The sequence below is a fragment of the Pelophylax lessonae genome (assembly GCF_965119305.1).
Source record: "Pelophylax lessonae genome assembly, chromosome: 2".
Taxonomy (NCBI): Eukaryota; Metazoa; Chordata; class Amphibia; order Anura; family Ranidae; genus Pelophylax; species Pelophylax lessonae.
In genome coordinates this window covers 142,301,700-142,315,959 of record NC_138769.1, presented here as the reverse complement: position 1 = coordinate 142,315,959, position 14,260 = coordinate 142,301,700, and the positions used below count along the sequence as shown (strand labels likewise).

At 44.2% G+C, this 14,260-nt stretch overlaps 1 protein-coding gene across 1 annotated transcript in view; it reads left to right on the top strand.

The window, feature by feature from the left end:
* RAP1GAP2 (RAP1 GTPase activating protein 2) overlaps positions 1-14,260 on the top strand; it is a 949,148-nt gene that overhangs the window by 833,494 nt on the left and 101,394 nt on the right. The window contains exon 8 of the mRNA XM_082245390.1: positions 1,597-1,700. Within this exon, the coding sequence (XP_082101516.1) occupies positions 1,597-1,700 (104 nt within the window). The remainder of the gene's footprint in view (positions 1-1,596; positions 1,701-14,260) is intronic.

Sequence of the window (14,260 nt, the reverse complement as noted above, 5' to 3'; positions counted from 1 at the left end):
AGCGCCTATTTCTATTTCTGATCTTCATTGGGGTTGGATTAAAGAAATGAGGGGAAATCATAAAACAGAGCCCCAGACAGTATTGAAAGCGCATGTTCTGATTCTCCCCCAAAATAATAACATTAATAAACAAAAAAAAATTAGCTCCCACAGTAAGCATACTGTAGTAGGATGAAAATCTCTAGCTATTGATTTTCTATGTGGAAACATTTATTAAAATTGTTTTTAATGTAGATGTCATAGCCCAGTAGTCCCATCGCCATCTGGAGTTAAATTTTGAATCTTTGGAGCATACTTTCTAATCTCAGTAATAATTGCTTGCTTATCAGCAATATTCAAAAAGCAATTGCTGACACCAAATTCTGAAGCATTTTATCTCTTTATGAATGGTGTGTAGCAGTTTTATTTTAGTAAACCATTATTCCTTTTTATATAGCTCTTGGAAAAAATGAACTTAGTATTCCAAATCCTGTAATTGTAAAAGTGATTTTTAGCAAAGGTTTATTTTATTTATGACATGCTATGACCTGAAACAATAAAATAACTTCAAATGTAAAAAAGACCTCATGCAGTATCTTATACAGAATATATGAGAGTAAATCTGTACAAACTAAATTTTACTAGCTACATATAAAGTTGAGTTCAAGGTGTGCACATTTGGGGTTCATTCTCATGAGGTAGCGATCATCATCTGTAGATGCATATCACTGCTCTGACCCTATACTGCAGCTAAACAGACTTTGCAGAAACCGCTTCATTCAACCCTATAGATCAGTGGTCTTCAAACTGTGGCCTTGGGGCCGGATGTGGCCCTTTGAATGCCTCTATCCGGCCCTTGGGGCACTATTCCATCCACAACTGACAGCAATGATTTGGCACCATTCTTCTCACTGACAACAGTGGTGGGGCATTATTCCGCCCACTGATACCATGCTATTCCTCCTTCTAATATCAACACTGGGGCACTAATATTCCCACTGTTATCAACAAGGGGGCTCTATTAATCCCACTAAAATCAGTGATGGGGCATTGTTTACTCTCTCTAACGATGGGGCATTTTCTACTCCTGCTGACCACAGTCTGGCCCTGCTAAAGTCTGAAGGATAGTAAGCTGGCTCTTTGTTTAGAAAGTTTGGAGGCCCCTGCTTTAGTTCAACAGAGGTGTTATTCAGGTTTGGACATTAGTGCACAGGATTGCTGTGTACTCTCTAACTAGCAATGCCTGTGTCTGCATTAACTTACCATGTGTTTAAATGCCACCACTGTTCATCCATAGAGATAAATGGAAAATGTCAGTGCTGCTTTGATGTCCATTTCTCTAAGAACGCAGATCATTGTCTTGTGCCAATAGTTACTTTATTAGTCTTCAGTTTATTACACCTCTTCGGGATTTTGGCAGTATCTCTATACCTGAAGATCTCTCCATGTAGTTAGAGCCCTCTCTTTGAATAGGGTTTTGTAATAGCTCAGGGTTGTATGGAACTTGACACTGAGTTGGACAGAAGTAAGGCATTTCTGCATAGTGTGTGCCCAAATGCAGGTTCACTTTAGTCCGAAAGACATAACTCATTTACTGTGTGTTTTCTCCTGTTTCAGGACCATTTAAACTTTTATTGCACTGGAAGCAGCCTAGGAAACCTGATCCTTTCTATTAAATGTGAAGAAGCCGACAGCATAGAATATTTAAGAATTATACTCAGGTATGCCATTACAGCTGTTTCCTTTTTGTTCACTTACCAATAAAAAAATATTAAAATGACATGGTCTAAATAAGAAAAAAAAAATGAAAACAAAAAAAACATTTAATTGGCTGATAATAAATTTTAAAAACCATTTAGTAACCACTCTCTTTTTCTCTTTCTCTCTTTGCCAATTTAAATGGGCCCAGATTTAATTGATTCCTATGGATCCCAGTACATTGATCTGTTTATGCGAACTATGTCAGGCAGTGTTAGAGGCTGATGTACTAAAATAATTTTCACTTCTACTGAAGGGAATATGTGTGCACCTTAAACTGTTAGAAATAAGCAGAAAAATTAAAATGAAATGTTTGATGTAAACATGGAATATAATATTTGTTGATATGGATATTTACATTACATTACATTATCGCTCTTTATTAAAACTACTATGGCACTTACGACTATTATTGACTCAGATTGTTTGTTATTACCCTATTGTCGGTAATTAAAAGTTTCAAATAAAAATTTATTGTTGAAAAAAAAAAAATATTTGGTGATAAATTACCTCTAAATTGCCTATAGTAGTTTGGTAATCTCTTCCATTCCTCTGCTGACTACAGGGAAACGTAAGATGCTAAATTGTTTCTATAGGCAGCTTTCAGATCACCTTACATCACTTTCATAAACTAGGCTTTTTGTTGTTTTCACATAAATACCATCATGACGATGAACACTTCATCAATTTTTGGTATTGGCAATAAAAACCCTTTGTGTCCGTTCTCATAACTGCTCATTAACTTTTCACTTTGATATTTTTTATTGTCCTTTTACTTCTCATCCATAGATTGTGAATGTAATTTTTATGCTGGTGAGAAAATGAAAGTTAGTGCTCAATTGGTTGGTGTGGAAAACAAATAAAAAGTGTATAACTTTTTTGATAGATATCCATCAATAAACACCATGGGGCTGGGTAATGTGAAGATAATGTCTATTATATATAGCAAACAGTCATCATTTGAAAGTGGATCCTGGTTTCCATGAACAAGTGCCACAGCTTTTCTTACCTTTTTTTCTAAAGTGACAAGTGTCACAAAAAATAATGCATTCTTTTTTTCATATGACCCATGTACGGTATCTGTGTCTTGTATTGACTGTATATGCGTATTTCTGTTCTCTTATTTTATATAAATAATCTTTTTTATAGTATTAATGAAGTGAGGATGATGAAGTTTGGATTTTAGCACTTTTAGGCATTAGATACATCTAGCCAAAATGACAAGAAAATTATTAGGTAGCCCCGCTTTCCCATCTTCAAAACCTTGCATGCAAATTCATAGGGCATTCCCATTCAACTCTTTCATTTTAATTACTAACTAAAATGAACTAAAATAACTGCAACCATTTATCTTCTGTATCCTCAAGAGAATTTAGTGGATTCTTCAAAGAAATATATACAAAGGTGTGTGTGTGTGTTTATACAGCAATTCTGTGATGGTCATCAGAATAAAAACTGAGTTTAGACTTATAAATAATATAATAGTGTTGCACAAATAAAAATCTATAAGAATAAGTAAAAGAGAATAAATATTGAAATATATAAGAAGTGTATGTAGATATCAGCCCTCAAGCAAAGAATCCTGGATGTAAATATATATAACAATATATCATTAATAAAATCCAATGCTAAAAGGAAAAAAGTGCAAAGTGCAAAGCATAAGTGGATACTGCAACAAGTCCCAGTGATAAAAAAACAATCTTTTTGGAGTGCAGTGAACAAAATCTTTGTGGGGTACAGTGAACACAATCTTTGTGGGGTACAGTGAACACAATCTTTGTGGGGTGCAGTGAAGACAATCCTTGTGGGGTGCAGTGAAGACAATCCTTTTGGGGTGCAGTGAAGACAATCCTTGTGGGGTGCAGTGAACAAAATCTTTGGGGGGTACAGTGAACACAATCTTTGTGGGGTGCAGTGAACAAAACCTTTGTGGGGTACAGTGAACACAATCTTTGTGGGGTGCAGTGAACAAAACCTTTGTGGGGTACAGTGAACACAATCTTTGTGGGGTGCAGTGAAGACAATCCTTTTGGAGTGCAGTGAACACAATCTTTGTGGGGTACAGTGAACACAATATTTGTGGGGTGCAGTGAACACAATCTTTGTGGGGTGCAGTGAACAAAACCTTTGTGGGGTGCAGTGAACACAACCTTTGTGGGGTACAGTGAACACAATCTTTGTGGGGTGCAGTGAACAAAACCTTTGTGGGGTACAGTGAACACAATCTTTGTGGGGTACAGTGAACACAATCTTTGTGGGGTGCAGTGAACAAAACCTTTGTGGGGTACAGTGAACACAATCTTTGTGGGGTGCAGTGAACACAATCTTTGTGGGGTGCAGTGAACACAACCTTTGTGGGGTACAGTGAACACAATCTTTGTGGGGTGCAGTGAACAAAACCTTTGTGGGGTACAGTGAACACAATCTTTGTGGGGTACAGTGAACACAATCTTTGTGGGGTGCAGTGAACAAAACCTTTGTGGGGTACAGTGAACACAATCTTTGTGGGGTGCAGTGAACAAAACCTTTGTGGGGTACAGTAAACACAATCTTTGTGGGGTGCGGTGAAGACAATCCTTTTGGAGTGCAGTGAACAAAATCTTTGTGGGGTACAGTGAACACAATCTTTGTGGGGTGCAGTGAACAAAATCTTTGTGGGGTACAGTGAACACAATCTTTGTGGGGTGCAGTGAAGACAATCCTTGTGGGGTGCAGTGAAGACAATCCTTGTGGGGTGCAGTGAACAAAATCTTTGGGGGGTACAGTGAACACAATCTTTGTGGGGTGCAGTGAACAAAACCTTTGTGGGGTACAGTGAACACAATCTTTGTGGGGTGCAGTGAACAAAACCTTTGTGGGGTACAGTGAACACAATCTTTGTGGGGTGCAGTGAAGACAATCCTTTTGGAGTGCAGTGAGCACAATCTTTGTGGGGTGCAGTGAACAAAACCTTTGTGGGGTACAGTGAACACAATCTTTGTGGGGTGCAGTGAACAAAACCTTTGTGGGGTACAGTGAACACAATCTTTGTGGGGTACAGTGAACACAATCTTTGTGGGGTACAGTGAACACAATCTCATACTTTTGAAGCTTTGAGGGTGCTGCCTGTTCTATACTCCTCCTCCTCCTCCTCATCCATCCTTTTAGGTGTACAAACAATAGTAATTGGGGCCTAGTGTGCTTCTGTACGTGTGAAAAACATACACTTTTTTTGATCATATTTCCTATTCCGTTATTCAATAAAAACCTTTGGGGCTCCATTAAATTGCGGAATAGTCTGTGTCGGTACGTGTGAGATCCACCTTTCCAAGTTTTTGGGGTTCATCTCATACTTCTGAAGCTTTGAGGGTGCTGCCTGTTCTATACTCCTCCTCCTCCTCTTCCTCATCCATCCTTTTAGGTGTACAAACAATAGTAATTGGGGCCTAGTGTGCTTCTGTACGTGTGAAAAACATACACTTTTTTTTGATCATATTTCCTATTCCGCTATTCAATAAAAACCTTTGGGGCTCAATTAAATTGCGGAATAGTCTGTGTCGGTACGTGTGAGATCCACCTTTCCAAGTTTTTGGGGTTCATCTCATACTTCTGAAGCTTTGAGGGTGCTGCCTGTTCTATACTCCTCCTCCTCCTCTTCCTCATCCATCCTTTTAGGTGTACAAACAATAGTAATTGGGGCCTAGTGTGCTTCTGTACGTGTGAAAAACATACACTTTTTTTTGATCATATTTCCTATTCCGCTATTCAATAAAAACCTTTGGGGCTCAATTAAATTGCGGAATAGTCTGTGTCGGTACGTGTGAGATCCACCTTTCCAAGTTTTTGGGGTTCATCTCATACTTCTGAAGCTTTGAGGGTGCTGCCTGTTCTATACTCCTCCTCCTCCTCCTCCTCATCCATCCTTTTAGGTGTACAAACAATAGTAATTGGGGCCTAGTGTGCTTCTGTACGTGTGAAAAACATACACTTTTTTTTGATCATATTTCCTATTCCGCTATTCAATAAAAACCTTTGGGGCTCAATTAAATTGCGGAATAGTCTGTGTCTGTACGTGTGAGATCCACCTTTCCAAGTTTTTGGGGTTCATCTCATACTTCTGAAGCTTTGAGGGTGCTGCCTGTTCTATACTCCTCCTCCTCCTCCTCCTCATCCATCCTTTTAGGTGTACAAACAATAGTAATTGGGGCCTAGTGTGCTTCTGTACGTGTGAAAAACATACACTTTTTTTTGATCATATTTCCTATTCCGCTATTCAATAAAAACCTTTGGGGCTCAATTAAATTGCGGAATAGTCTGTGTCGGTACGTGTGAGATCCACCTTTCCAAGTTTTTGGGGTTCATCTCATACTTCTGAAGCTTTGAGGGTGCTGCCTGTTCTATACTCCTCCTCCTCCTCTTCCTCATCCATCCTTTTAGGTGTACAAACAATAGTAATTGGGGCCTAGTGTGCTTCTGTACGTGTGAAAAACATACACTTTTTTTTGATCATATTTCCTATTCCGCTATTCAATAAAAACCTTTGGGGCTCAATTAAATTGCGGAATAGTCTGTGTCGGTACGTGTGAGATCCACCTTTCCAAGTTTTTGGGGTTCATCTCATACTTCTGAAGCTTTGAGGGTGCTGCCTGTTCTATACTCCTCCTCCTCCTCCTCCTCATCCATCCTTTTAGGTGTACAAACAATAGTAATTGGGGACTAGTGTGCTTCTGTACGTGTGAAAAACATACACTTTTTTTTGATCATATTTCCTATTCCGCTATTCAATAAAAACCTTTGGGGCTCAATTAAATTGCGGAATAGTCTGTGTCTGTACGTGTGAGATCCACCTTTCCAAGTTTTTGGGGTTCATCTCATACTTCTGAAGCTTTGAGGGTGCTGCCTGTTCTATACTCCTCCTCCTCCTCCTCCTCATCCATCCTTTTAGGTGTACAAACAATAGTAATTGGGGCCTAGTGTGCTTCTGTACGTGTGAAAAACATACACTTTTTTTTGATCATATTTCCTATTCCGCTATTCAATAAAAACCTTTGGGGCTCAATTAAATTGCGGAATAGTCTGTGTCGGTACGTGTGAGATCCACCTTTCCAAGTTTTTGGGGTTCATCTCATACTTCTGAAGCTTTGAGGGTGCTGCCTGTTCTATACTCCTCCTCCTCCTCTTCCTCATCCATCCTTTTAGGTGTACAAACAATAGTAATTGGGGCCTAGTGTGCTTCTGTACGTGTGAAAAACATACACTTTTTTTTGATCATATTTCCTATTCCGCTATTCAATAAAAACCTTTGGGGCTCAATTAAATTGCGGAATAGTCTGTGTCGGTACGTGTGAGATCCACCTTTCCAAGTTTTTGGGGTTCATCTCATACTTCTGAAGCTTTGAGGGTGCTGCCTGTTGTATACTCCTCCTCCTCCTCCTCCTCATCCATCCTTTTAGGTGTACAAACAATAGTAATTGGGGCCTAGTGTGCTTCTGTATGTGTGAAAAACATACACTTTTTTTTGATCATATTTCCTATTCCGCTATTCAATAAAAACCTTTGGGGCTCAATTAAATTGCGTGATAGTCTGTGTCGGTACGTGTGAGATCCACCTTTCCAAGTTTTTGGGGTTCATCTCATACTTCTGAAGATTTGAGGGTGCTGCCTGTTCCATACTCCTCTTCCTCATCCTCCCTTTAGGGTAGGAAAAAATTTAATCGGGCCTAGTCTGTGTTTGTACGTGTGAGATACACAGTTTTTTATCCTATTCCGCTATTCAATACACACCCTTTTGGTGTAAAAAACATTAAATTGCGGCATAGTTTGCATATTTGACTGTGAGATACACCCATGCGATACTGTTGTTCTTTTGTTCCGCTATTCAATAAAGACCTTTCTAGGGCAAGATCTTAAATTTCAGAAATATGAGGAGAGCGTCAAATAGGGGCCGTGGCCTGGGTCGTGGTGGTGCTGCTGCTAGAGCTCCTGTTGCAAGGAGAGGACGTGGTCGATCTGTGCCAGCTACACGCACAAGTGAAACACCTTCCTCAAGTGTGAGTAGGCGACAGAACCTGCATCAGTATTTGGTAGGGCATCATACGCCCCTAGAAGTGATGAGGCCAGAACAAGTGGAGGCGATAGTAGATTGGTTTGCTGCTGACAGTGCCTCCAGTTCCTTCACATTGTCTCCCACCCAGTCTACTGCAGAAAGGTCACAGTTGGCACCTGCAGCCGATGTCCAACCGTCTTTCACCTCACCCCCTTGCAAATCAGGCAAGCAGTCTGAGCCCCAAGCCATACAGCAGTCTCTTCTTCTTTTTGATGACTCTGTCAGCAGGGTTTCCCAGGGCCATCCACCTAGCCCTGCCCCAGAAGTGGAAGAGATTGAGTGCAGAGATGCCCAACCACTTATTTCTCAAGATGAGTACATGCAAGGATCATCGCAACACGTCTCCGATGATGACGAAACGCAGGTGCCAACTGCTGCGGCGTTCAGCATTGTGGAGACCGACAAGGAGGGCAGGGGTGAAGACTGGGTGGAAGATGATGTGGAGTACGATGAGGTCCTCGACCCCACATGGAATGAACGTCATGCAGGTGACCTGAGTAGTTTGGAGGAAGAGGCGGTGGTCGCACAGAGCCACCAGCACAGCAGAAGAGGGAGCAGGGTGCAGAAGCGGAGCGGCCGTGCCCTAGACACTACGCCCGCTACTGCCCAACGCAGCAAGGGAACGAGCGCACCAAAGTCAGCTCAAAGGAGTTCTCTAGCGTGGAAGTTCTTTAGAAAATGTGCTGATGACAGGACACGAGTGGTTTGCACCCTGTGCAATCAGAGCTTGAAGCGAGGCATAAACCTTCTCAACCTGAGCACAACCTGCATGATCAGGCATCTAAGTGCAAAGCACGAGCTGCAGTGGAGTACACACCTTCAAAACCAAGAAACGTCTCTGGCTCATCCTGCTTCCTCTTCTGCTGCAGTCTCGGCCGCTCCAGCCACATCTGTAGTGATACCGGCACCTGCCACCCCGCAAACAGACGATCTGTCAGCAACACCACCACCTGGGTCACCAACAACCATCTCCACAATGTCCCGTGGAAGCGTTCAGCTTTCCATCTCCCAAACACTTGAGAGGAAGAGGAAGTACCCCCCTACCCACCCGCGATCCCTGGCCCTGAATGCCAGCATTTCAAAATTATTGGCCTTTGAAATGCTGTCATTCCGTCTGGTGGAGACGCACAGTTTTAAAAACCTTATGTCGGTGGCTGTCCCACAGTACGTCGTGCCCAGCCGCCACTACTTTTCCAGGCAAGCCATCCCTTCCCTGCACAACCAAGTGGGGGAAAAAATCACTGCGCAACGCCATCTGTGCCAAGGTCCACCTAACTACCGATACGTGGACCAGTAAGCACGGTCAGGGGCGTTATATCTCCCTAACGGCACACTGGGTAAATGCAGTGGCGGATGGGCCTGAAGCGGATAGCAATTTGGCGCATGTCCTTCCACCACCGAGGATTGCAGGGCGCTTCAGTTTGCCTCCTGTTCCTAACTCCTCCTACTCCGCTTCCTCATCCTCTACCGCCTCCTCATCCGGACAGAGTAACACCTTCACCACCAACTTCAGCACGGCCAGGGGTAAACGACAGCAGGCAGTTTTACAACTTGCCTGTTTGGGGGACAAACCACACACCGCGCAGGAGTTGTGGAGGAGCATTGAACAGCAGACAAATGAGTGGTTGCTGCCAGCGAGCCTCAAGCCCGGCCTGGTGGTGTGCGATAACGGGAGAAATCTCATAGCAGCTCTGGGCCTAGCCGGTTTGACGCACATCCCTTGCCTGGCGCATGTGCTGAATTTGGTGGTGCAGAGGTTCCTTAAAAACTACCCCGATATGTCAGAGCTGCTGCAGAAAGTGCGGGCCGTTTGTGCGCACTTTCGGCGTTCTCACCCTGCTGCTGCTCGCCTGTCAGCGCTGCGGCGTAACTTCGGCCTTCCCGCTCACCGCCTCATATGTGACGTGCCCACAAGGTGGAACTCCACCTTGCACATGCTGGAAAGACTGTGCGAGCAGCAGCAGGCCATAGTGGAGTTTCAGCTGCAGCACGCACGCGTGAGTCGCTCTGCGGAACAGCACCACTTCACCACCAATAACTGGACCTCCATGCGAGACCTGTGTGCCTTGTTGCGCTGTTTTGAGTACTCCACCAACATGGCCAGTGGCAATGACGCCGTTCTCAGCTTAACTATCCCACTTCTATGCCTCCTTGAAAAAACAATTCGGGCGATGATGGAAGAGGATGTGGCACAGGATGAGGAGGAGGAGGAGGATGAAGAGGTAACATTTCCAAGGCTTTCAGGGCAGTCATTCGCAAGGGGCTCCGAGGGTGGGTTCCTGCACACACAAACGCCAGGGACACAATTGTCCAGCAGGGGCACAGTTCTGGAGGATGAGGAGGATGAGGAGGAGGAGGAGCTGGAGGAGGAGATGGAACCATGTTCACAGCAGGGTGGCACCCAGGCCAGCTCATGGCCATCACTGGTGCGTGGCTGGGGGGATACAGAGGACACGGACGATACACCTCCCACAGAGGACAGCCTTTCGTCGCCTCTGGGCAGCCTGGCACACATGAGCGATTACATGCTGCAGTGTCTCCACAACGACCGCCGAGTTGCCCACATTCTAACTTGTGCTGATTACTGGGTGGCCACGCTGCTGGATCCCCATTACAAGGACAACGTACCGTCCTTAATTCACTCACTGGAGCGCGATCGCAAGATGCGCGAGTACAAGCGCACGCTGGTAGACGCGATGCTGCTGGCATTCCCATCTGACAGCGGGGCCACAGTGGAAGCACAAGGCAGAGGAGGAGGAGGTCGCCAACTCAACCAGGGCACCGCCAGCACCTCAGAAGGCAGGGTTAGCATGGCTGAAATGTGGAAAAGCTTTGTCAGCACGCCACAACAAACAGCAGCACCAGCAGCTCAGATGGAACGTCTTAGCAGGAGGCAGCATTTTACCAACATGGTGGAGCAGTATGTGTGCACACGCCTACATGTAGTGAATGAGGGGTCTGCCCCCTTCAACTTCTGGGTCTCCAAATTGGGCACATGGCCTGAGCTTGCCCTTTACGCCTTGGAGGTGCTGGCGTGCCCTGCAGCCAGTGTATTATCTGAACGGGTATTTAGCACGGCTGGGGGTGTTATAACAGACAAGCACAGCCGCCTGTCCAGAGACAATGTGGACAAGCTCACGTTCATTAAAATGAACCAGGCATGGATCCCACGGGACTTTTCCGTACCTTGTGCAGAATAGCAATGGATACCGACCTTACCCAGCCATTGTTCCATTTTTGCTTTTTCTCACTCTTTTGGGGTGTACCCTCATTTAAAATTTGTGAAAAGAAGCAGTGTTGGCTACCTCGTCCTCCTCCTCAGGGCCAGATTAACGTAGGGGCTATTGGAGCTGCAGCTCCATGCAGGCCCCTACCTTTTATATAGGCCCCGGGTTGGCCATATGCACTGTGACCGCTCTTCTGTCACTTGTAAGCACAGAAGTCTGGCTTCTATGCTCGCTTCCCCAGGCAGCACCCTCAGAACCTCCCCACACAGCGCGAAGGCCGGACAAGGAGGGACAGTTGCCGAAGCATGGATGTGTTTATGGGCTTCAGAGACAGCATCCCATGTTGAATTAGGCATGCATGGCTGCACCCTTCCTCCTCTGGGTGCATGCCAAGGCACGGCCCTTAAGGCCCTTCAAAATCCTCAGCACCAAGACCATGATGCTCTTAATCCGGCCCTGGTCCTCCTCCACCGCCGCTTCCACCTACACCGCCCATAGGTGTGCGCAGCCTATTGCATTAGGGTGTGCACCCCAAAGTTGAAATACACATGCATGTGTTTGCCTACATGTACATGGCCCCGATACATTACTCTCCCTGCTGGCAAAGAAAAATAGAGCAGAGCAGGTGCGAGGGAGATCTTTCCCATCTCCTCACTGGCAAACAGAGCGATAATGCTATGTGCCCTAGGTGATTAGGGTGTGCCCAGGTACACCAGGCACACCCTGTGCACACGCCTATGACACCGCCACATCCACCACCACCTCAACCTCCCTCCTACTCCATATGGGCCTCGTCCTTCAGAGATGAAGAACATTGTTTTATTTTTCTGTTTTTTTTTTTGTTGTTTTAAGTTATTTCCCTATCCACATTTGTTTGCAGAGCACTTGCCATGCTCTTAACTACGTTTTGCTGCCATTTGCAGCACTCTAGCCCTTTCCATTGGTGTTTTAGAGCCATTTTAGTGCCTTAAAGTTCGGGTCCCCATTGACTTCAATGGGGTTCGGTGTCCGGGAAAAGTTCGGTAAAAGTCCGGGACACGGACCCGGACTTTTTTTTAAAGTTCGGCCGAACCCGTCGAACACGGACATCTAGGTGTCCGCTCAACCCTAGTGATGATCAGTGCAGAGTGGTATAAAAGAATCTTCTATAGGTGCTCAAGCCACCTGAATGTGGCAGTGTTTCCCAAACAGAGTGAGTGACCGAGGTGTCACAGCTCAATCTTAACCGTGCACCCCCTTGTGATTGGGCGCTCACCTTAAAATTTCTACAGTTAGGCTCAAATGCAGGGTATCCTATGGATGACACTTCCAGGTGATCACATCCCAATATCAGCAAATCTTAACGTAACAGCCAACGTATCATGAAAATAAAAAGCTCACAATAGTGCTTATACCTTTAAAAACTTTTAATTATTGTAAAAACATAAGGTAGTGCACTCACATGTGATGGTGCATCCATGCACCTTTAAACCGCCATACAAAATAGGTTTAACAACCTTCAGAATACCGTGGTGGTATAGTGGGAGACGCCGCAGCTGTGTCCTTTCCTCTGCGTAGATTCAGTCTGACAGCCTTTATTTGCTCTTTGCACTTTTATGAGAAGTGAGGTGTCTGCGGCATTTAAAATCTGATATAGGTAGGTTGCTCGCAGGAATCCGTATTTATTTGAGTTTAGTCTTATAAAGAGCCCCAAAGTTTGAGAGCCTTGTACGATGTTAGTCATCGACTAATGCATAACATTTGGAGTCTAAATGATACTCTTTATTGGTTAACTTATTGAAAATGCAAGCTTTAAGAAAACATAGGGTTTCTTCCTCAGGCATTATATAATTCTGAAAAATTTTATTAAAGCTACATGTTTATGGAGAACCATTTTTAGAATTGTATAGTCCCTGAGGAAGGAACCCAATGTGTTCTGAAAACTTGCATCAATAATAACCTAAATTAGCCAATAAAGGGTATCATGTACACTCAAAACCTTTTGCATAAACATACTGCAATGGGTAAAAATAATATAAATAAAAACATGTATAGGTAATAATAAATATTATTATACAAGACATATAATAAGGGGACATGTTGTTTTTGTTGTCGTTTAAGCCTCGTTCACATGAACAGGATTGTGAATGTAAACTTTCACCTTGTAAAACAACCCATTCAGTTTAAAATAGAAATGAAAAGCAAAACATTTTTGTATAGATATACAAAAAAATATATAAATACCTTTCTTCCCTTTTTAGAAGTGATCATATTCCCTCTGTTCTCAGCTGCATAAGAGCTGGGGGGAGGAGAAGCAGCAGCAGCACACTGAGCTTCCCAGTGATTGGCTGTGCAGTGGGGGACGTGTCAGGACAAGTCTGATCATTGGAGGAGAGCATACTAAGTTCCCAGCACAGATAGAGAACTGACTATGATGTACTCTCCTGTTTAGTGTGGTTTTTAATAGGAAAGCAAGGGCACTAGCAGGAACGCCAGGGATTTCACACAAAGGAAGCTTTACAAAGAGAACAGGATACTTCTCATACAAGTACATTGTACAGCAGGCACATATCAGGAATATGAAGTGTCGGGGTAACAAATTATTTAAGTGTATGCCCATGTGAGTGCTGTGTTTGGGTATGAACACGTTTTCTGTGCTTCCCTATGCAGGCAGTCCCATTCATTTCAGTTGGAATGCAGTTGCTGCCCAGGCTGCTGCTCCCAATTTGACAGCTGTGTGAGCATGCGGACTCATAGCAGGCAGTGTGCGTTCGGGGCTTTGCACTTACATGGCTTTCAAATTGGGAGCAGCTGCTGTGTCAGTGCAATTAATGGGACTGCCTGCATGGGCACACATGGAATACTGCCCCCAAACACAAACAGTCCTTCACCTTACTACGCCCATGTGAACTATGTCCTAAAGTGGTTGTAAAGACAGAAGAATTCTCTGCATTCAGGTAAAAAATAAACCTTCTATGTTCAGCTCCCCAGCCCCCTGCTAAAACCTTACCTGAACCCAATCCCAATCTAGTATTGTGTCCAAGAGCAGTGGCACTCTCCTCTACCTCTCTTCTCACTTCACATAGAGGTAGCAGTGGGAGCCATTGGGTCTTACCACTGTCAATCAAATCCTAGGAGGAGGGAGCAAGGGGTGGGGCCGAGCCACGCTGTGTGTGTCACTGGACACACACAGCCTGGCTCATGATCAAACCCACACAAGTTCCCCCATAAA